Below are 22,226 nucleotides of genomic sequence, written 5' to 3'. Positions count from 1 at the left end.
TACCTGACGGATCTGAAGGCGATTTATGTTCCGGGTATACAAAACCAACTAGCGGACGACCTGAGCAGGAAGTTTGTATCGAACAACGAGTGGTCTCTCAGTTCCCAAGCCTTTGCTCTCATCACCCACAAATGGGGGATGCCCGACATAGATCTAGCAGCAACCCCAGAGAACAACAAGTGTATTCAATTCTTAGCGAGGAACAATTATCCGACAGCAGCAGGGATCGATTGCCTTCACCACCCATGGGAATTCCACCTGGGATACATTTTTCCTCCAATTCCCCTAATAGCCAGATTTCTGGCCAGGCTGAGGAACTCGACATCCACGGTCATAGCAGTACTGCCCTTCTGGCCAAGGAGGCCTTGGTTCGCGACTATGTTACAATTGAACACAGAAGAGCCGCTTCCGCTCCCGTTGAGTCCGGAGTTACTCTCTCAGGGTCGATTCCTGCACCCGGCACCAGAACGCTTACACCTAACGGCATGGAGGTTGAAAGGGAAAGGCTGCTGGATAAGGGATGCTCACTCAGAGTAGTGGCCACACTGCAACAGGCCAGAAAAAGATCAACAAATGGCACGTACAGCAGGATCTGGGAAAGATTTACCGCATTTGCCCAGCAACATTCTTGGGATCCGTTATCTCCTTCAGTCTATAATATCCTGGAATTCTTGCAGCTAGGCCTGGAAAAGGGCCTGGGTGCGAGCACTCTTAAAGTACAAGTCTCGGCACTGTCCGCAATGATGGGAACTAGATGGGCCCTAGACCCGCTCATAGTTCAGTTCTTGAAGGCATGCATGAAGATAAGGCCGCCCAGAAAACCAGTCTTTCCAACCTGGAATTTGTCCACCGTGTTAGAAGCTCTATCAAAAAAACCATTTCTTCCCCTGCAATCAGTATCCTTATGGGATCTGACGCTCAAATTATCATTTCTGATCGCAATAACGTCTGCCAAACGAGTCTCGGAGATGCACGCTCTATTAATTAAAGAACCACATCTAGTTCTCTACCCGGATAGAGTTGTCCTCAGACCATCAGAACGATTAAAATCATTAAGAGGACGTACAGTATACAATCGCTTCCAATTCCGGATGATCTAAAAGCCCACTCGACCAGAGCAGTGGCCACCTCCTGGGCAGCGTACTGCAGAGTGTCAGCGGAAACTATTTGCAAGGCAGCAACTTGGTCTTCTAAAAACACGTTCATGTCACACTACAAAATAGATCCGGCTCAATTAACCACTGTTGAGTTCGGAAGATCAATCATTCAATCTAACTCCTCTATACCTTGTACCTGAGTAAATAAAATGCTCTAAAAGCACCCACCCATGTAGCGAGTTATTTCCCATTGTGTGTGCTGCCATGATGCGTCAGGAAAACGGAAAATTGTATACTTACCTTCCGTAATTTTCCTTTCCTGACGCATCCCATGGCAGCACACGGAATCCCACCCTTCTAAGGTGATAGTTACTAAGAATGCAGCGGTGGGCTCCTCTTCAAAACTTATAGCTAACCAGTCCTATCAGGTTGTGGAGGCGGAGTCACAACCCATTGTGTGTGCTGCCATGGGATGCGTCAGGAAAGGAAAATTACGGAAGGTAAGTATACAATTTTCCGTTTTTCTGTTGCTCTAAACTTTCCTCCCTCTACTAAACATGTGCATTTGTGTCACCATTGGAGAGATTTCCCATGATTTCCTGTACTTATTTTATTTTTTTTTTTGTCTTGATGGGTTCACGTTAATCTTTACCTACACTTAAAAAAAATTGGAGTCATAGAGGCATGTCTACATTAAATGTTCTCTGGCTGAAAGCGAATTTCTACTCACCATTGTTACTGTTATCGTCCACCAGGATGATCTCTTTCAGAAGCTCGTGGGGTGTCCGGTCAATGGCGGAGTGGATGGACCTGAGAATGACGGAGAGAGCCTCATTGACAAATATGAAGACGATGCTGACCTGGGGCAGATGTTCCGGGTACGAGAGGTTTTTACATCTGCAAAACAAAAAGGACAAGATACCTCAACGAAAAGCTTTTCTTCTTTTAAGCCATTTTCCTCATTTGTGTAGAATTTACACATTGTTACACATTATCAATTTGTATCAGGAGTTCAGCAAGGAAAAGTTTCATCAGCATTCAAAAATTGGAATGCACAAAAAAAAAACCTTATGAATTAAGTATTTGTACATTTGACCATTTTAAAGGATCCTTGTGTTTTCCTCTTCCTTCAATGTACAGTCAAATCTTTATTTATATATTCATATGATAGTAAATTGGCCAGGGATGTGTTAAAGAAAGGACAATGGAGGGAGAGAGAATAAGATGGCAATAGGGTACAGGGCAATGGTAGGGGTTATAGGAAGTGGGGTAGGGTGGCCACATCATCCCTTTAAACCCGAACACATATGAATTACACAGAATCTGAGTCTAATTTAGTGTAGCTAAGGCACCAAGTGAGTTTAACCACTTGCCGACCGCTGCACGCCGATATACGTCGGCACAATGGCAGCGGTGGGCAAATGGGCATACCTGTACGTCCCTTTTAATTGGGGGTGCGCCCGCGGCGTACAGTGTGACCATGCCCGAGAGACCCGATTGTCCGCCGGTGTCCCGGCGATCGTGTCACGGAGCTGCAGAACGGGGAGATGCCTATGTAAACAAGGCATTTCCCTGTTCTGCCTAGTGACATGACAGAGTTCTACTGGCCCCTGTCATCGGGAGCAGTGATCGCTGTCATGTCAGTGGAAGCCCATTCCCCCCCCCCTCCCACAGTTAGAATCACTCTCTAGGACACACTTAACCCCTTGATCGCCCCCCTAGTGTTTAACCCCTTCCCTGACAGTGTCATTTACACAGTGCATTTTTATAGCGCTGATTGCTGTATAAATGACAATGGTCCCAAAATAGTGTCAAGAGTGTCCGATGTGTCCGCCATAATGTCGCAGTCATGCTAAATATCACAGATCGCCGCCATTACTAATAAAAAAAAAATAATAATAATGAAAATGCCATAAAACTATCCCCTATTTTGTAGACGCTTTAACTTTTGCGCAAACCAATCAATATGCGCTTATTGCGATTTTTTTTTTTTTTTTTACCAAAAATATGTAGAAGAATATATATCGGCCTAAACGGAGAAAGAAATAATTTTTTTTATATATTTTTGGGGAATATTTATTATAGCAAAAAGTTAAAAATATTGCTTTTTTTTTTCAAAATTGTCGCTCTTTTTTTTTTTTGGCGCAAAAAATAAAAAACGCAGAGGTGATCAAATACCACCAAAAGAAAGCTCTATTTGTGGGGAAAAAAAGGACGTCAACTTTGTTTGGGTGCAACATTGCATAACCGCGCAATCAGTTAAAGCGACGCAGTGCCGAATCGCAAAAAGTGCTCTGGCCGGGAAGGGGGTAAAATCTTCCGGGGCTGAAGTGGTTAATTACCACCCTTAATCATCCACAGAACCTGTGTAATCAATATGTGTTCGGGTTTAAAGTGTTGAGGTGGCAACTCTAGGTGGGGGGGGGGGGGGGGGTTCTGCCTTTACTCCCACTACTTGGGAGTGAGTATTGTTTGGGTCCTATAAAGCATTAATAATTGTGTGGGCTTGTGATAAGAATTTGCAGTTGTCTGGACCCCTATGGATGGACCCACATAGGTTCAGAAATGAATTAAATTTTACAAATGTTAAATATGAAATGTATCCACGTTACTTCTTGCTAAGAAAGCCTTGTAATCTCTGCGTGCTTGTAGGCAGCCTGTGTACAACTGACAAAAACTAACAGTGAAATGTATGCTAAGAGAGAAGGAAGGATGTATAACCCATAAAACAAGACAGACTGATCTTTGCTGTGAGAGGAAGAAGGGTGTATATACCTTACAAAAGCAGTGCTATCTTTGCCGGGTGAGGCAGGGCTGGACTGGGACAAAAATTTGGCCCTGGACTTCATCCAGACTGGCCCACTTTGACAGGTCTCTCCCATGACGGCTTGCCACCCAAGCCCCCCCCCCCCCCCCCACACTAGCCATTAGCCGTTCTACATTATTTCTCTTATAGGCAGTACCAGTGGGGAAGCTAGACATTATTTCACCTGGGGCAAAGAATCAGTTTGGCGCCCCCCCCCCCCCAATGGGACAAGATGAGGCAGGAAAGTGAGGCCGCCCTCCTTCCAGATCGTATGATGAGTTTCTCAGTGTTGACTCCTGAGCATCATGTCTGTATTCAGGCGCGCTGCATAACTAGCAAGGGAGAGGAGGTGAGCACTGCGGGGGGGGGGGGACAGAGGACCGGAGGGAGGCAGCGGTCCACTGTCACTGAAATCGGCCCACTGAGCCATCGGCCCACCGGGAAACTCCCTGTAGTCCCAATGGCCAGTACATGCCTGGGGTGAGGTGTATAATGGACAAAACCAGGCAGTTTGATTTCTGCTGGGAGAGATGAAGGGGTATACAGTTGTGCTCATAAGTTTACATACCCTGGCAGAATTTATGATTTCTTGGCCATTTTTCAGAGAATATGAATGATAACAAAAACTTTTCATGGTTAGTGTTTGGCTGAAGCCATTTATTATCAATTAACTGTGTTTACTCTTTTTAGATGATAATCACAACAGAAACTACCCAGATGACCCTAATCAAAAGTTTACATACCCTGGTGATTCTGGCCTGATAACATGCACACAAGTTGCCACAAAGGGGTTTGAATGGCTATTAAAAGGTAACCATCCTCACCTGTGATCTGTTTGCTTGTAATTAGTGTGTGTGTATAAAATGCTGCCCCTAGAGGCCAATACAGCAGGAAGGACAGTAATATAATATATTGAGGAGGACTGCCCCATAAGTACTGTGATTCGTCAAAAGTCTAGATGGGATGGCAATGGGGTTGGGTCTGGATGGTGTATAATTGAAGTAGAAAAGGGCTGAATGAGTAAGAGAGCTCCCGCTCTACCCTTTTCGCTCTTGGCTCGTGCCTGGTGGCTCTCTGAGCCGCAGAGCTCTCTCTCTACCATTTTGAGCCCAGCCGAGGAGACTGTGCGGTAATTATCTTTGATGCTCTTGTATTATATGTTCTGTTGTTCTATGCTTTGTAATATCTTTCTTTAGTATTTTCATGTTAGCGTTTTCCTATTTTCCTGGGAAATAAATAAGACGTTATTTTATTAAGCAGTGTGCTTGTTTTCATAGCTAACCTATATTATTGTGATATCAACAGTAACTATCAGAGTTTTAATAGACTAGCTAACTATAGCAATAGACAAATGAATACATATATGGAATAAATAGGGGGAATCCGTAACCACCCTTGGATGATATTTAGTTTAAAACCTTTTGCAATTCCAGATTTTATTTCAATATCCAAGGAATTGAGAATGCCAATCAGCAGTGTTCAAACTCTAATTGAGAAGTGGAAAATGAGGGGTTCTGTTGAAACCAAACCACGGTCAGGTAGACCAACTAAAATTTCAGCCACAACTGTCAGGAAAATTGTTTGGGATGCAAAGAAAAACCCACAAATAACTTCAGGTGAAATACAGGACTCCCTGAAAACATGTGGTGTGGCCATTTCAAGATGAACAATAAGGAGAATGAAGAAAGATGGGCTGCATGGCCGAGTCGCCAGACACATGGGTGTGCGCTTTAGCCCGCCTGTGTGAACGAGGCCTTCCTCTGTGATGTGTTCTCCCTGCTATTTAGTTCTGTTTCACGGAGCAGCTGCTATGCAAGTTTCCAGCTAGACCTCTTGGCTACAGTTCGATGCTTGCTGGCTGCAAGTACCAACCATGAAATATTAATTTGCAATAGTTCACATTTGTCTGATTAAAAAACAATGGCATTGCTGGGCACTGCAAATGAAAAATGCTATAAAAATGCTATCAATTACATTTTTTTTTTTTTTTTTATGTCATTGATCTGTTTAACTTTTTTAAAATCTTGTTTCCATGTATAATTTGTATTTATTTATCTACAGAGCAGCAGCCATCTTTGTTTTTTTTACTGTATACATAATGCATATGGGCAAAAGCACGTGAACGCTCCCTTCCTGACCTCAACAGTATCCAGTTATCAGAATTTCAAAACTGAATCCGGGGACACCCTACTGACCACACCTACAAAACCACACCTCCATTTGTAGACACACCTACAAAATCACATTCGCTTTTTTTTTTTTTAACCACAGCCTGAAACTGACAGTCACAGACTTTTGGAACAAGAGGTAGGTTTTATACAGATAAACTACCCTGGGCACCATGAGAAGGGGAATGATGAGGCTTGTGTAATGTGCCACTATCAATTGTAGGTGTGGCCAATTTGCACAGTAGGAGGGGCATAAAAGGGTATGGGTAAATAAAACCATTATTAGTCAAGAGAGTGTAAAGCAGATAGTTCTGGGGTCAGTAGTACGTAACACACAGGGTTCTGGGGTCAGTAGAACGCAGGGTGGATATAAATCAATGATTTTTTTTTTTTTAAATGAAAAAAAAAAAAATCAGATCTTTTTGATTTTAAAGCGATTTTTTTAGATTTTATGAATCCAAGCTCTGCAAGCTGAGATAACATGCACTGCACTGACGCATTCACACAATTTCACAGTAACCATGAAATAAAACTTCAGGAATATTCCTTTATCCCATTGTTTTGCAAATCTATGTACACTACAAACTGTATGACTGAGTTGGTTCTGATATCAATGTTTTATTAATCTGACAGCTTATTATTCTAAATAGAATCTTTAATATTTGCAAACAAAATGATGGTTTCCTAACTACCAGCAAGAATAAGTCCTTACATTTTAAGAGCACCTGCCATTTCAGATCCATCATGGCAGCGCCTGTTAGCGGGCGTCCACTCAGCTGCTGCCGCCACGTCCCTCACCTTGTTGTGTCACTGCCGCATCACCAGCCGTCCCATTAAAGTGAATCGGACTGTCGCTGAGTCAACAGCGGGTCAGAGGAGGAGCTGCTGCGGGACAGAGATGACAGTTGCTCTTTAACCGCTTGCTGATCGGCTCACGCAGATATACGTCGGCAGAAGGGTACGTACAGGCATGTTAACGTACCTGTATGTTGCCCTTTGAGAAGCGGTTTGCGAGCGCACGCGCCCGCCGCGAGCTCTTCGAGTATGATCGCGGGACCCGCGGACTCGATCGTCTCATGGAGAGGAAGAACGGGGAGATGCTAATGTAAATAAGCATTTCCCCGTTCTGCCTAATGACACTGACACTGATCATAGCTCCCTGTGATCAGGAGCGGTGATCAGTGTCGTGTCACACACAGCCCATCCTCCCCACAGTTAGAATCACTCCCTAGGAAAAACGTAACCCCTTCACTGCCCCCTGGTGGTTAACCCCCTCACTGCCATTTACACAGTAATCAATGCATTTTTAATCGCACTTATCGCTGTATAAATGTGAATGGTCCCAAAATAGCGCCAAAAGTGTCCGATCTGTCCGCCATGTCGCAGTCACGATAAAAATCGGTGATCACCGCCGTTACTAGTAAAAAAAAAAAAAAAAAACATTAATAAAAATGCCATAAAACTATCCCCTATTTTGCAAAAGTGTCCGATTTGTCCGCCATGTCACAGTCACGATAAAAATCGGTGATCACCGCCATTACTAGTAAAAAAAAAAAATCATTAATAAAAATGCCATAAAACTATCCCCTATTTTGTAGACGCTATAACTTTTGCGCAAACCAATCAATAAACGCTTATTGCGATTTTTTTTTTTACCAAAGATATGTAGAGGAATACGTATCAGCCTAAACTGTGGGAAAAAAAATGTTTTTTTTTTTATATATTTTTGGGGGGATATTCTTTATAGCAAAAAGTAAAAAATAATGCTTTTTTTTTCAAAATTGTCGCTATTTCTTGCTTATAGCGCAAAAAATAAAAACCGCAGAAGTGATCAAATACCACCAAAAGAAAGCTCGATTTGTGGGGGAAAAAAAGGACGTCAATTTTGTTTGGGAGCCTCGACGCACGACCGCGCAATTGTCAGTTAAAGTGACGCAGTGCCGAATCGCAAAAAGTGCTCTGGTCTTTGGGCAGCCAAATGGTCCGGGGCTTAAGTGGTTAAAAATCATGATTTAAATCAAATCCACCCTAGGAGTACATAACACACAAAGTTCAGGGGTCAGGAGTAGAGATGGGAAGGCCTGGAAAAAAATGGAAAAACTGTTTTTTCCAAAATAGTTTGGGGGAAAAAAAGAAGTATGGAATATGTTCTTTTACAATGATAAGTAATATATCTATGACATGGTGTTCCAACTATATAACATAAAGACCTTAAAGGGGTTGTAAACCCTTGTGTTTTTTCACCTTAATGCATCCTATGCATTAAGGTGAAAAAACTTTTGACACTGCCTGGCCCCCCAGCCCCCCCGTTTTACTCACCTGACCCCCTTCTTCTCCTCGGCGGAGACGCGCTATTCCTCTCTGCCCGTTGTCGCGGCTCTTGATTGGATAGATTGATAGCAGCGCAGCCATTGGCTCCCACTGCTGTCAATCAAATCCAATGACGCTGGCGCTGGGGCCGAGTCCGGCATTCTGTGTCTATGGACGCAAATGCTGGACTTGGGAGCGCGCCCGCAGGATAATCCCCCAGGCAGAGCGCTTCTCCTAGGGGTTTACCGATGCGGCAAAGAACTGATAGCGCCGCCGGGGGACCCTAGAACAGGTGGATCGGGGCCACTCTGTGCAAAACGAACTGCACAGTGGAGGCAAGTATAACATGTTTGTTATTTAAAAAAAAAAAATACGAGGGTTTACAATCACTTTACGGAAAGATATCTAAAACTTTATGTAAAGTCTTAAATTATTGCAAGTTCTCTCAGCTGAAGACAAGCAAATCCTGGAATACAGTTCAAGTAACACTCTACTTCTCAATGCAGTTCTCAAACAAGAGAAATATTAATTTCTGCCACTAGGGGGCACTGCAGGCGAAAGGCTCCAGTTTAGTTTGCCTGTGTACTCCATCTTGTCCCTCCTACAGTTGAGTGATCTGTTGGAATACAGTAGATGATAGTTTCTGTCCTCTCAGGCCTTAATTGACAGGTAAGAGGGTAAATTATATAACAAATTAGTTTATCTTTTTAACCTTTAAATGATTCCTAATAATGTTCTCCACCGTCACAGCACACTGTTTCCCTACAGTCTCCTCAGTAAATAGTTTTTTCTTTTCCTCCTCTCAATAAAATGGTGAGGCCAACATCTAGAGTCTGCGATTTCTGCTGAGAGCAAAGCTGCAATTTGCAAATATTATGAGAAGAAATATTCTTTTCCAAATGCTACAAAGGATAGCAAAACACATCCTGGCATCTCAGAGGTGCCCTATAGACATTAAAAATAATTTATGGAATTAATAGATGAGGACCAGAATGAGTGAGAGGAGCTTTTCTCTCCAGAGTTCTCATTCCAGAAACACTCGTTCTGCTGCTTCTGGATCACCACAAAGTGTTTCTTCACCAGCAGCATCTTCAAGTAAGGATGTGTTACAAACCACGACCTCCCAAAAAAATCCCTTCTTTTATAGAGAAAATGACACCTAAAAATCAGGCGAATGTTTGTCAAGCTCTTCATAGAGCAATAACAAGCTTCTGGATCAGCATGGTCTATGCATATTGGCAGGAAGCTTTTAAATTATTATGAGGGGGATGGAAGGGGGGGAGGGGTTACCTGTTCCCATGTATAGGTGAAATGTTCCTAACATTTACAGTCCTTGTTATTCCATTTGTAATAAAAAATAAAATGTTAAAAAGCAAGTTTCATTTATTTACTGAATAAGCTGTGCTTTTATGTCAACCATAATACTTTTACCGGTATATACATTTCACCTTCCCAGTGTAACCAAAGGACTTCTAATTGGTAAAACTACTTGACACTGAGTTTTGCTTTGTTTTCCAAAAGTTTCCAATTTTTTCCCAGAAAAAAAAACGGAAAAAAAAAACGTTTTTATTTTCCAGTGGCTTCAAAATTTAGATCTCAAGTCAGGAGTATGTAACACACACACTTCAGGGGTCAGGAGTAAGTACCGCACTGAGTTCAGGGACAAGGCGTAAGTAACACACATAGTTCAGGGGTCAGGATTAGGTAAAGCAGAAATATCAGGGGTCAGGGAGTTCAGCGGTCAGTTATAACGCAGAGAGTTAAGGGGTCAGGATTAGGTAATGCAGAGAGTTCAGGGGTCAGGATTAGGTAACGCAGAGAGTTCAGGATGGTGTAATGCCAAAAGTTCAGGGGTCAGAGTGAAGTAACGCAGAGAGTTCAGGGATCAGGATTTGGTAACGCAGAGTTCAGGGGTCAGGATTAGGTAACGCAGAGTTCAGGGGTCAGGATTAGGTAACGCAGAGTTCAGGGGTCAGAATTAGGTAATGCAGAGAGTTCAGGGGTCAGGATTAGGTAATGCAGGGAGTTCAGGGGTCAGGATTAGGTAACGCAGAGAGTTCAGGGGTCAGGATTAGGTAACGCAGAGAGTTCAGGGGTCAGGATTAGGTAACGCAGAGAGTTCAGGATTAGGTAACGCAGAGAGTTCTGGGGTCAGGATTTAGTAATGCAGAGAGTTCAGGGGTCAGAAGGAAGTAGTGCAAATAGTTAAGGGGTCATGATGGCGTAATGCAGAGAGTTCAGGGGTCAGGATTAAGTAACACATAGGGTTAAGGGGTCAGGATGGCATAATGCATAGAGGTCAGGAAGAAGTAATGCATAGAGTTCAGGGGTCAGGATTAGGTAACACAGGGGGGTCAGGTGTAAGAGTTCAGGGGTCAGGTGAAGCAAGTTTCTCCCAGATTGCAGCTTGTGTGTCAGTCATCCCCAAGGTCCAGCATTGTCCCCGGGAGCCGGGTAGTGCGGTTTGAACGTTGCAGTGCGCAGGTTCCAATTTATCACGCTGAGCAATCGTCAATATAAAAAAGGCATGATTACAGTGGTTTGTGATTGGCAGCATGAATCGCCATGCACGGCACTCTAGCGGTGCCATTTTTGAACTGACGCTTGTTCGGTGTGACGAGTGGCAGCCTACGCAGTGCAAAGTTTAACACTACCCAGTTCCTGGGGACGATGCACAAGCCACGATCTTGCTGTGAGTGACAGAGTCGGGATCCCGGGGACACCGGATTCTTAGGGACTATCCCCGGGAGAGGGGGGATGAATGTTAAACCTTACCCTCCTAGCACTTTTAGAATGACTGGGAATTGCAAAGGTCTTCTCATCCAACATCAGCACCTGACCTCAAAAACGGGCACCAACTCCCCCCAGACATCCTCTAAATCTATTGGAAAGTCTTCCCAGAAAACTAGAGGTTATTAGCCACAATGCAGCGCTAACTCTATACCCCCCTCCTGTACTTTTATTGTAATGGGTGGAGCCCTGCTGGGCCCCTCCCACAGCTCTGCCCTCTGCATAGGCAATGTCCAGCACAGTGATGTCATAGCTACTTTTACAAGATAACATGCGGATTTGCAAAGGCTGTTTGGTGAACACAGGGTGGATTTATATCCTGTGTGGCTACTGAGGAATATACATAAAAGAGAGTTAGCTGTGTGCGGAGTTGAGCTTTAAGCCTTGCTGTCAGGCTGTGCTGAGTGTTATTAGACGTTCTGTAGTGAGCGCTCTCTTCTCTCTTCTCTCTTCTCTCTTTCAGCACAGATCACAGCCTGGAACCCTTCTAGAAGACAAATGTCTGATTGCTGCGCCAGTTTGTTGTTCCTCATCTCTCCCTCCTATTAATATTTATGAATTTACTCATCTCCCTCAATCTGAGCCGCCAAGTCCTGTCCAACTCCGCGATTTTTTTTTTGCTCTCCTTCCGTCTATTGTTCTGCTGCGAGCGGCGTTGTGCGAGTGTGCGGCGCGGCACGGCTTGTTAAACCTCTTAATCATCTCGGCACACACAGCCCAATCGTGTCAATCTGTCATGAAGCTGAAACGTGGATTTTTTCGGGACGGCGTTACATTATGAATATCAACAAAGACGATCGGCTGTTTGCTTTTTTTTAAAAAAAAAAAAAAAAAGAGGAGGAGGCAAGCTATTTTATTTGCTGTATCTCTGTAAGGGCTCGTTCACATGTACGCCAGCCATTGCCACCCCCTCTGAAAAGTGATCTGATGTGGGTTACTTTTCAGAGGGTGTCAGGCAGGCCCTCGAAGGAAGCAATAGGATGCATTCACACCTGAGCATAGTGGGAACTCAAGTTCCTGCGCACGTTTTTTTTTTTTTGCGTTAACATGTGTCAGGCCTAGGGCAGCCCCATTCAAGTGAGTGCAGGACATATGGCAAAAACTAACTCCAGAACCTTTTCAGGCCCAGGACGTCGGGTGTTTTTTTTCAGTGTGCGTTTTGTCGTGCTTGTAGTGCGTTTTGTCCCATGACAGATGCATGTCTGCTACCCGCCCTTGGGGAGACATTGACTACTTTCAGGCCGCCACATGTAGCTTTATTGCTACAGTGCGGCCTCGCTGCATTGGATCACAGATATATACTATATTGTCAAAAGTATTGGGACGCCTGTCTTTTTCACGCACATGAATGGTTTCATTTGTTTTTGTTCTTGGTGATCCTGTTGCAGAGTTTCTTACCCAGAGATGCTGCTAATAACATCACTTCCAGGCTGATAATGCGAAGGCCCCATTCATACTAGTGATATTTCCCCTGTATCTGCCGTTACGCTTCCATGCATTACCATGGAAATCACACATACACCATATTACCAAAAGTATTGGGACGCCCGCCTTTACACCCACATGAACTTTAATGGCATCCCAGTCTAATGCTGGCCATACACTATACAGAAAATCGTCCGAACCCATTTTCGAAAAACGAACGTTCGACCGTGACCGCAAACGATCGTGCCATCATATAATGACCGATAAATTGTTCAGTGGACATGAATAAATAATTTTTTGTTTGTTTTTTTACATATACCTAGTGCAGACAGTTCGGACAGGAAACACATTAACCTTGCAATTTATCGTACGTTCGGCAGAAATTTTCCAAACTTCCCGTTCGTTTTTTTTTCCCACAAAAACGTCACAAACGATTATCGATTTGTGCCCATTAACTTGCCGAAAAACGAACGAAGTGTCTATATGAAGATTTTTCGGCCAATTTTTCGTATAGTGTATGGCCAGCATTAGTCCGTAGGGTTCAATATTGAGTTGGCCCGCCCTTTGCAGCTATAACAGCTTCAACTCTTCTGGGAAGGCCGTCCACAAGGTTTAGGAGTGTGTCTATAGGAATGTTTGACCATTCTTCCAGAAGAGCATTTGTGAGGTCAGGCACTGATGTTGGACGAGAAGGCCTGGCTTGCAGTCTCTGCTCTAATTCATCCCAAAGGTGTTCTATCGGGTTGAGGTCAGGACTCTGTGCAGGCCAGTCCAGTTCCTCCACCCCAAATTAGCTCATCCATATCTTTATGGAGTTTGCTTTGTGCACTGGTCCAAATCATTTGGTGGAGGGGGGATTATGGTGTGGGGTTGTTTTTCAGGGGTTGGGCTTGGCCCCTTTGTTCCAGTGAAAGGAACTCTTAAGGCATCAGCATACCAAGACATTTTGGACAATTTCATGCTTCCAACTTTCTTGGGAACCGTTTGGGGACGGCCCCTTCCTGTTCCAACATGACTGTACACCAGTGCGCAAAGCAAGGTCCATAAAGACACAAGTTTGGGGTGGAGGAACATGACTGGCCTGCACAGAGTCCTGACCTCAACCCGATAGAACGCCTTTGGGATAAATTAGAGCAGAGACTGCGAACCAGGCCTTCTCATCCAACATCAGTGCCTGACCGTACAAATGCGCTTCTGGAAGAATGGTCAAACATTCCCATAGACACACTCCTAAACCTTGTGGACGGCCTTCCCAGAAGAGTTGAAGCTGTTATAGCTGCAAATATTGAACCCTATGGAGTAAGACTGGGATGCCATTAAAGTTCATGTGCGTCCCAATACTTTTGGCAAGATAGTGTACAGTATCTCACAAAACTGAGTGCACCCCTCACATTTTTCCATCTTTTAATGTGACAACACTGAAGAAATGACACTTGTCTACAATGTAAAGTAGTGAGTGTACAGCTTGTAGAACAGTGTAAATTTGATGTCCCCTCAAAATAACTCAACACACAGCCATTAATGTCTAAACCGCTGGCAACAAAAGTGAGTACACCCCTAAGTGAAAATGTCCAAATTGGGCCCAAAGTGTCAATATTTTGTGTGGCCACCATTATTTTCCAGCACTGCCTTAACCCTCTTGGGCATGGAGGTCACCAGAGCTTCACAGGTTGTCACTGGAGTCCTCTTCCACTCCTCCGTGATGACATCACTGAGCTGGTGGATGTTAGAGACCTTGCTCTCCTCCACCTTCTGTTTGAGGATGTCCCACAGATGCTCAATAGGGTTTAGGTCTGGAGATATGCTTGGCCAGTCCATCACCTTTACCCTCAGCTTCTTTAGCAAGGCAGTGGTCATCTTGGAGGTGTGTTTGGGGTCGTTATCATGTTGGAATACTGCCCTGCGGCCCAGTCTCCGAAGGGAGGGGATCATGCAATGCTTCAGTATGTCACAGTACATGTTGGCATTCATGGTTCCCTCAATGATCTGTAGCTCCCCAGTGCCGGCAGCACTCATGTAGCCCCAGACCAGGACACTCCCACCACCATGCTTGACTGTAGACAAGACACACTTGTCTTTGTACTCCTCACCTGGTTGCCCCCCCACACACGCTTGTCACCATCTGAACCAAATAAGTTTATCTTGGTCTCATCAGACCACAAGACATGGTTCCAGTAATCCATGTCCTTAGTCTGCTTGTCTTCAGGAAACTGTTTGCGGGCTTTCTTGTGCATCATCTTTAGAAGAGACTTCCTTCTGGGACGACAGCCATGCAGACCAATTTGATGCAGTGTGCGGCGTATGGTCTGAGCACTGACAGGCTGACCCCCCCACCCCTTCAACCTCTGCAGCAATGCTGGCAGCACTCATACATCTATTTCCCAAAGACAACCTCTGGATATGACGCTGAGCACGTGACCTCAACTTCTTTGGTGGACCATGGCGAGGCCTCTTCTGAGTGGAACCTGTCCTGTTATACCGCTGTCTGGTCTTGGCCACCGTGCTGCAGCTCAGTTTCAGGGTCTTGGCAATCTTCTTATAGCCTAGGCCATCTTTATGTAGAGCAACAATTCTTATTTTTCAGATCCTCAGAGAGTTCTTTGCCATGAGGTGCCATGTTGAACTTCCAGTGACCAGTATGAGAGAGTGAGAGCGATAAAACCAAATGTAACACACCTGCTCCCCATTCACACCTGAGACCTTGTAACACTAACGAGTCACATGACCCCGGGGAAGAGGGAAAATAGCTAATTGGGCCCAATTTGGACATTTTCACTTAGGGGTGTACTCACTTTTGTTGCCAGCGGTTTAGACATTAATGGCTGTGTGTTGAGTTATTTTGAGAGGACAGCAAATTTACACTGTTATACAAGCTGTACACTCACTACTTTACATTGTAGCAAAGTGTCATCTCTTCAGTGTTGTCACATGAAAAGATAGAAGAAAAGATTTACAAAAATGTGAGGGGTGTACTTACTTTTGTGAGATACTGTATATATGTGATCCGTCATTCCTGAGTAGGGGGCGCACGCACACGAGACGGCCACCCTGAATGTGCTGTAATTCACTACAGCACAAGCCGATGAGCAGGCCCCGGCCAATGATTAATGGCCAGGGTCTGCTGGATTGGCCGAGGAGAATCTCTCTACGGAGGAGCAGCGACCTAGCTTTTTTTTTTTTTTTTTTCTCCCTGTTAAGTCATGTAGCTTTGTAAAAACAGCACTCAGTACACACATTAGACTGGTTAAAACACACAGTTAACCCTTTGATCACCCCTAAATGTTAACCCCTTCCCAGCCAGCATCATTAGTACAGTGACAGTGTATAGTATTATCACTGATCATTGTATTAGTATTACTGGAGATGTCAGTGACAGTTAGTGTCAGATTTCTCACTGCCCTATCACAGTCCTACTATAAAAGTCGGTGATCACCACCATTGCTAGTATAAAAAAAAAAACTATCGCCTTCCCTGGTAAAACATACCTGTGTATAAGTGAGACACGAAGGGGGGAAAAATTTACATCAACGGTAGAATGGATATATTGGGGGGGGGGGGATACCTCTTTTTTTTTTTCTTCTCTTTTTTTTTTTTCTTCTCTTTTTTTTTTTTTTTCTTCCTTGTTTAAATAATGGCCATATATATATATCTCCATTGAAAATAGAATTGTTTGTGTTAAGATATACTCTTTTATACGCATGCAACTAAAATTGTTTTTGTCTATAAGCATAAAAATTGTTGAAATAAATACAGAATTGAAAAAAAAAATAAAATAAATAAATAAATAAATAAATAAAAATTCCAGTATACTGCATATCCCACAGTTTGTAGGCGCGATAACTTTCACGTAAACCAATCAATACACTTATTAAGATTTTTTTTTTTTTAATCAAAAACATGTAGCAGAATACATTTTGGCCTAAATTTATGAAGAAATTTTATTTTTACATTTTTTTTTATTGGATATGCTTAATAGCAGAAAGTAAAAAAAAATATATATTTTTTTTCATAATTTTAATTTTAGCGCAAAAAAGAAAAAAAAAAATGCAGAGGTTATCAAACATCACCAAAAGAAAGCTCTATTTGTGAAAAAAAAAAAAAAAATGTGAAAAAAAAAAAAGAAAGAAAATTACAGAAATGTCCTGGTCATGAAAGAGGGTAAAATCTTCCAGAAGTCAAGTGGTTATTGGTTCCTTGTCTCGTATGTATGAATGTGAGTTAGGGACCTTAGATTGTAAGCTCCTTGAGGGCAAGGGACTGATGTGAATGAAGAGTATACGGTAATTGTAAAGAGCTGTGTATATGTATTTATTTATTTCTGATACTTATATAGCGCCGTCAATTTACGTAGCGCTTTGCATATATAATGTACATTCACATCAGACCCTGCAAACCCCAGGTAGGTGGTGCCACGGTTGGGGTTCGAACCAACAACCTTAGTGTTGCTAGGCGGAAGTGCTATAAGTACCTGTAATAATAATAATAATAATAATAACAATAATAACAATAATAACAACTTCTTGAAGGTTCTCAGTCATTTTTCAGGATAAACATACAGATGTCTGTGTATTGCAGAGATTTACTGAATATGTTTGTTTTTTTTTACATTTGTAAAAAATATTAGTTTCTTATATAACACTTAAAAATAAAAAAATTAAATAAGAAAAAAAAAAAAAAAGGTATAAAACCCTGGAAGTTGTCTAATGCCCGGGTAACGAGGGCTATAACCTGCATCATTGTATGAATATATCCCTCGCAAATATTTACAGCCGCAAAGTACCAATCAAGTGGGGCGCCCGGCGGCGAGTGTTGATGCGAGCGATGAGCGATGAGCGATGAGCCGCGCTCTGGGGAAGAGAGGCTTTTAGCGGCGTTCCTGTACCAGACGGAACAATCGTATTGTTCACTTTCAAAAACTGGAGAAGAAGAAAAAAAACAACCTTGAGAAGACGGTCGGCTAAAAGTGTGAAGCCTAATGGAGCTGAGGTGTCCGTCGTCATGGTTACTAAGTATTCACAGAAAGCACTAATGTTCCATATTCTGCTACAAAGTAACAAAGGAAGCCCCATTCCTGAAAAACAGAGACGGCCTTAAAGGGGAACTGTGACCTTTTTATTTTTTTTTTATTTTTATTTTATTTATTTATTTTTTTTAATTCTCTTTCAAGATATATTACCCCGTTCACATTAGGAAATTCCACATCTGACCCACTGACACCAACGATGGGGCACTATTCCTCCCAATGACACCAAAGACGGGGCACTATTCCTCCCACTGACATTAAAGATGGGGCACTATTCCTCCCACTGACACCAATGATGGGGCACTATTCCTCCCACTGACACCAACGATGGGGCACTATTCCTCCCACTGACACCAATGATGGGGCACTATTCCTCCCACTGACACCAACGATGGGGCACTATTCCTCCCACTGACACCAATGATGGGGCACTATTCCTCCCACTGACACCAACGATGGGGCACTATTCCTCCCACTGACACCAACAATGAGGCACTATTCCTCCCACTGACACCAACGATGGGGCACTATTACTCCCACTGACACTGATGGGGCACTATTACTCCCACTGACACCAAAGATGGGGCATTATTCCTCCTACTGACACCAACGATGGGGCACTATTCCTCCTACTGACACCAACGATGGGGCACTATTGCTCCTACTGACACCAACAATGGGGCACTATTCCTCCCACTGACACCAAGGATTGGGCACTATTCCTCCCAGGGACACCAACAATGGGGTGCTATTCCTCCCACTGATATCAAAGATGGGGCACTATTCCTCCCAACGACACAAATGATGGGGCACCAATTTTCCCACTGACATTGTTTACTCCCACTGATCCCAGCACATTTTCTTCTCCCAATGGTCACAGCCCAGCCACCCTAAAGTCTGAAGCACAATAAACCTGCCCCTTGTATAGAAAGTTTGGAGACCCCTGTATTAGAGGATAAGTTCACCTTTGGAACACAGAGGATGTTCCAGCATCTGCACCTTCGCCCCTGCCCCCCCCTCCCCGTGACAGTGGGCGGGGAATCCTCTCCCTGCACCCGCAGTCACAATTTGCAAAACATGCAGGGCTCTGCCCACACAGCCACATCGTTCACTCACAGTCTCCTGTAAATGAATAGACTACAAGTACCACCAGCCAATTGTGAGGGATCATTTGATTTCACCCTAAGGCCCCTTTCACACGAACGGACCGTTCAGGTCCACCTGTCAGTTTTTTAGAAGGACCTGAACGGGCGATCCATGCAGGTCTATGGAGCGACGGATGTCAGCGGTTACCATGTCTGTTGACATCGGATAAAATCAGACTTATGACGATACGTTCGCATCCTTCCTGGAGGATGAGATCTGATGAAAACGGACATCCTCCATCGGAATCGGCGGCGCTTTGACAGGCCCCTCCCCGCTCAGTGAGCAGAGACGGACCTGTCATCCGCCGGCTCAGCGGAGATGAATGGAGAGATGTCCTGCTGAGCCGGCGGACGGAGCTGAGCGGATCCGCCTCGTGCGAATGAGGCCCAAGTCTGGAATTGCTGCACTTCTCTCTTCTGTCGCTCGGTGGCCGGGTATCTGGGTGGACACTAGATAAGACAAGGGCAACGCAAGGACAGATTAGGAGTATATGGGGTATCTCAGCCAATAGGCAAGAGTTTTCTTAAACCCCTTGGCGTGCTGGGAGAGGCTATATATTCGGGTGGAGTCAGGTGATCGGAGTTCTGTGCCGCCTGGACGGCTGTCTGGGTGGACGTGTGTTGTGCTGCTAGGCTGGAGTGTGAGCCTATCCCGGGGACATCTGGCTGAGGGCCTATCCACAAGCCAGAGAGCAGCGTAGGGTTGGGATTGTGGCTTGCAGTCCAACCAGAAGTGACGGTTCTGCCGGCCGGAGGAAGAGGGGTGACGGTTCTGTGGTGGTCGGAGGTAGAGGGGAAGCTGTCGCCAGTAAAGGACCAGCCTTATTACCATCCACCTTGTTACCAGGGACCATCGTAAGTAGCTGAAGCAAGTACCGGAGCAATGTTCTCACCAACCGGGGACGGTGAAGAATCTGGAACCTTCAGCAGGTGCCAAGCCAGGGACCCGGGGGGGGGGGGGGGGGGGGGTGACGCTTGAGGAAGATACTGAGTAACCTGATTGGAGGAGCTCACGGGATTCAGTGACAGTGAACCGGCAAGTCTAGCGAGAAAGACCGGGAGCTCAGTGGGCTGAGAATCTACAAGAAGTGACTGTAGAGGAAGTAAAGGAGTTCGTTACAGCTTGTGTTAGAAACTGTTATCGGACTGTTGCCATAGGAGACAGCACACCTACACACGTTCAGATGTGGTGTCCCGCTGGATGCCTTTCCCTGCCTACCTGTAGAAGTCTCGGAGTCTGCCAATTAACATTGCAACTACTAAAGAGTGTCCTGGCCCTAACCCTCTCTCCCACAGTTCCATTCAAGAGAAATAAATCTCTTTGCATTCAAGAAGTGTCTGGCACCCATGAATCCATCTTGCATTACACCCACTATGCCTTGTAACCCACTCTACACAAAAGGATGTCAGCTGTCCCTGGCAGTTCTCATTAGACTAAAGGAGGCCTGGGATCTTGCTACACTACAAAAGTGGAGTTACCCTTTAAGGATCTTGTTTCTTGCCCTCCACGTCTATACCATCATGTCCATCATGGCTGCTTTTCCATAGCACCCAATGGGAGCTTCTACACACGGCTGCTGTTCCACTCCCCCAATTACCACTCTTGAGTGTCCCAACTCTCAGTGCCACACCAATACCTACCCGTTTAAAAAAAAAATGGGCCATGCAAGTTTTTTACTAGCTGTGGTGCAGTGGCGGGCCATTCACAATGACAATGTGGCACCCCATAAAGCAGGTGGGTGATCTGCATGGTGCCGGGCTCTACCGTAGCAATTCACAATAAATGCCACCACAATGCCCTGCACATAGAGCCAGTGTGCCATGGACAGGGAGCACACACACTGACACGTCTGAACGGGCCCTCGTGGTTTTCTCCCACAATCCTCTGCCACTTCATTAAGGCTGGCAGGGCATGCAGTGCCATGACAGCCTGGATAGATACGAGCCAGGCACCTGCGCTGCCGCTAGTCATCCATCCTGCTCATTACTGATTGCTGCTGATCTGAACGGTTTGACATCGCTGTCATCCAGACTTCCCCCCGATCTCCTCTCTGCACACACCTGTATACTGCACCGCTGAGCCCAAATAATGAGGAACACCTGCTCCTTATTAATAAGAGGAGAGACATTCATCATTCCCAGCGATGAACACTGCAATACCCCAACAAAGCCCCCCCCCCAGAGCAAATCCGACATTCCCTCTCCTCACAAAGTCTTTATTAAAATGGTTCTAAAGCCTAAACATTTTTTACCTTCAACGCTTACAGACCGGAAGATTTTCACCCCTTAATGACCAGGCCTTTTTTTTTGGCGATACCGCACTGCGTCGCTTTAACTGGCAATTGCGCGGTCGTATGACGTTGCACCCAAACAAAATCTAAGTCCTTTTTTTCCCCACAAATAGAGCTTTCTTCTGGTGGTATTTGATCACCTCTGCGGTTTTTATTTTTTGCGCTATAAACAAAAAAAGAGCGGCAATTTAGAAAAAAAAAAAAAAAAAACATTATTTTTAAAATTTTTTTCTATAATAAATATCCCCCCCAAAAAAAAGTAAAAAAAAAAACTAATTTCTTCATCAGTTTAGTCCAATATGTATTCTTCTACATATTTTTGGTAAAAAAAAAAAAAAAAAAAGACCATAAAAGTGCCATAAATCTATTCCCTATTTTGTAGACGCTATAACTTTTGCGCAAACCAATACAATATATGCTTATTTACCAAAAATATCGCAATAAGCATATATTGTATTGGTATGCGCAAAAGTTATAGCGTCTACAAAATAGGGAATAGATTTATGGCACTTTTATGGCCTTTTTTTTTAATATTTACTAGTAATAGCGGCGATCTGAGATTTTATGCGGGACTGCAATATTGCGGCGGACAGATCGGACACTTTTTTGGGACCATTGGCATTTATACAGCAATCAGTGCTATAAAAATGTACTGATTACTGTGTAAATGTCACTGGCAGGGAAGGGGTTAACACTAGGGGGCGATCAAGGGGTTAAAGGTGTTCCCTGGGAGGTGTTTCTAACTGTGGGGGGGGGGGGGATTGACTGGAGGAGGAGAGAGATCGCTGTTCCTAATCACTAGATTAAAATGGCGATCTGTCTGTTTACATTGACAGATCCCCGTTCTAGCTCTCTTTCCTGCGATCATGGTGGCCGCCGGCCACGCGCATCGGGTCCTGTTATGGCTCTTAAAGAAGCCGACGTGCACCTACGGCGATTCGCGGGGAAAGAGCCGACCTGCCGCAGTAGAATAACGACGGCTGGACGGCATGTGGTTAAAGTGATACTAAAGTCAGTTTTTTTTTTCTTCATTAAAAATAACAAAAATGTTATACTTACCTGCTTTGTGTAATGGATTTGCACAGAGCATCTCCGATTCTCCTCTTCTGGGGTCCCACGCCGCCACTTTGGCCCCTCCCCCCTGCTGAGTTCCCCACCCCCCCCAAAAAAA

The 22,226-nt window shown here is 44.3% G+C and overlaps 1 protein-coding gene across 1 annotated transcript in view; it reads right to left on the bottom strand.

The window, feature by feature from the left end:
* Nucleotides 1–22,226, bottom strand: part of GALNT18 (polypeptide N-acetylgalactosaminyltransferase 18) — a 505,691-nt gene that overhangs the window by 186,548 nt on the left and 296,917 nt on the right. The window contains exon 3 of the mRNA XM_073604079.1: nt 1,828–1,994. Coding sequence (XP_073460180.1) covers nt 1,828–1,994 — 167 coding nt within the window. The remainder of the gene's footprint in view (nt 1–1,827; nt 1,995–22,226) is intronic.

The sequence above is a fragment of the Aquarana catesbeiana genome, linkage group LG11 (assembly GCF_042186555.1).
Source record: "Aquarana catesbeiana isolate 2022-GZ linkage group LG11, ASM4218655v1, whole genome shotgun sequence".
Classification (NCBI taxonomy): Eukaryota; Metazoa; Chordata; class Amphibia; order Anura; family Ranidae; genus Aquarana; species Aquarana catesbeiana.
This window is presented reverse-complemented; position numbering and strand designations above follow the sequence as displayed.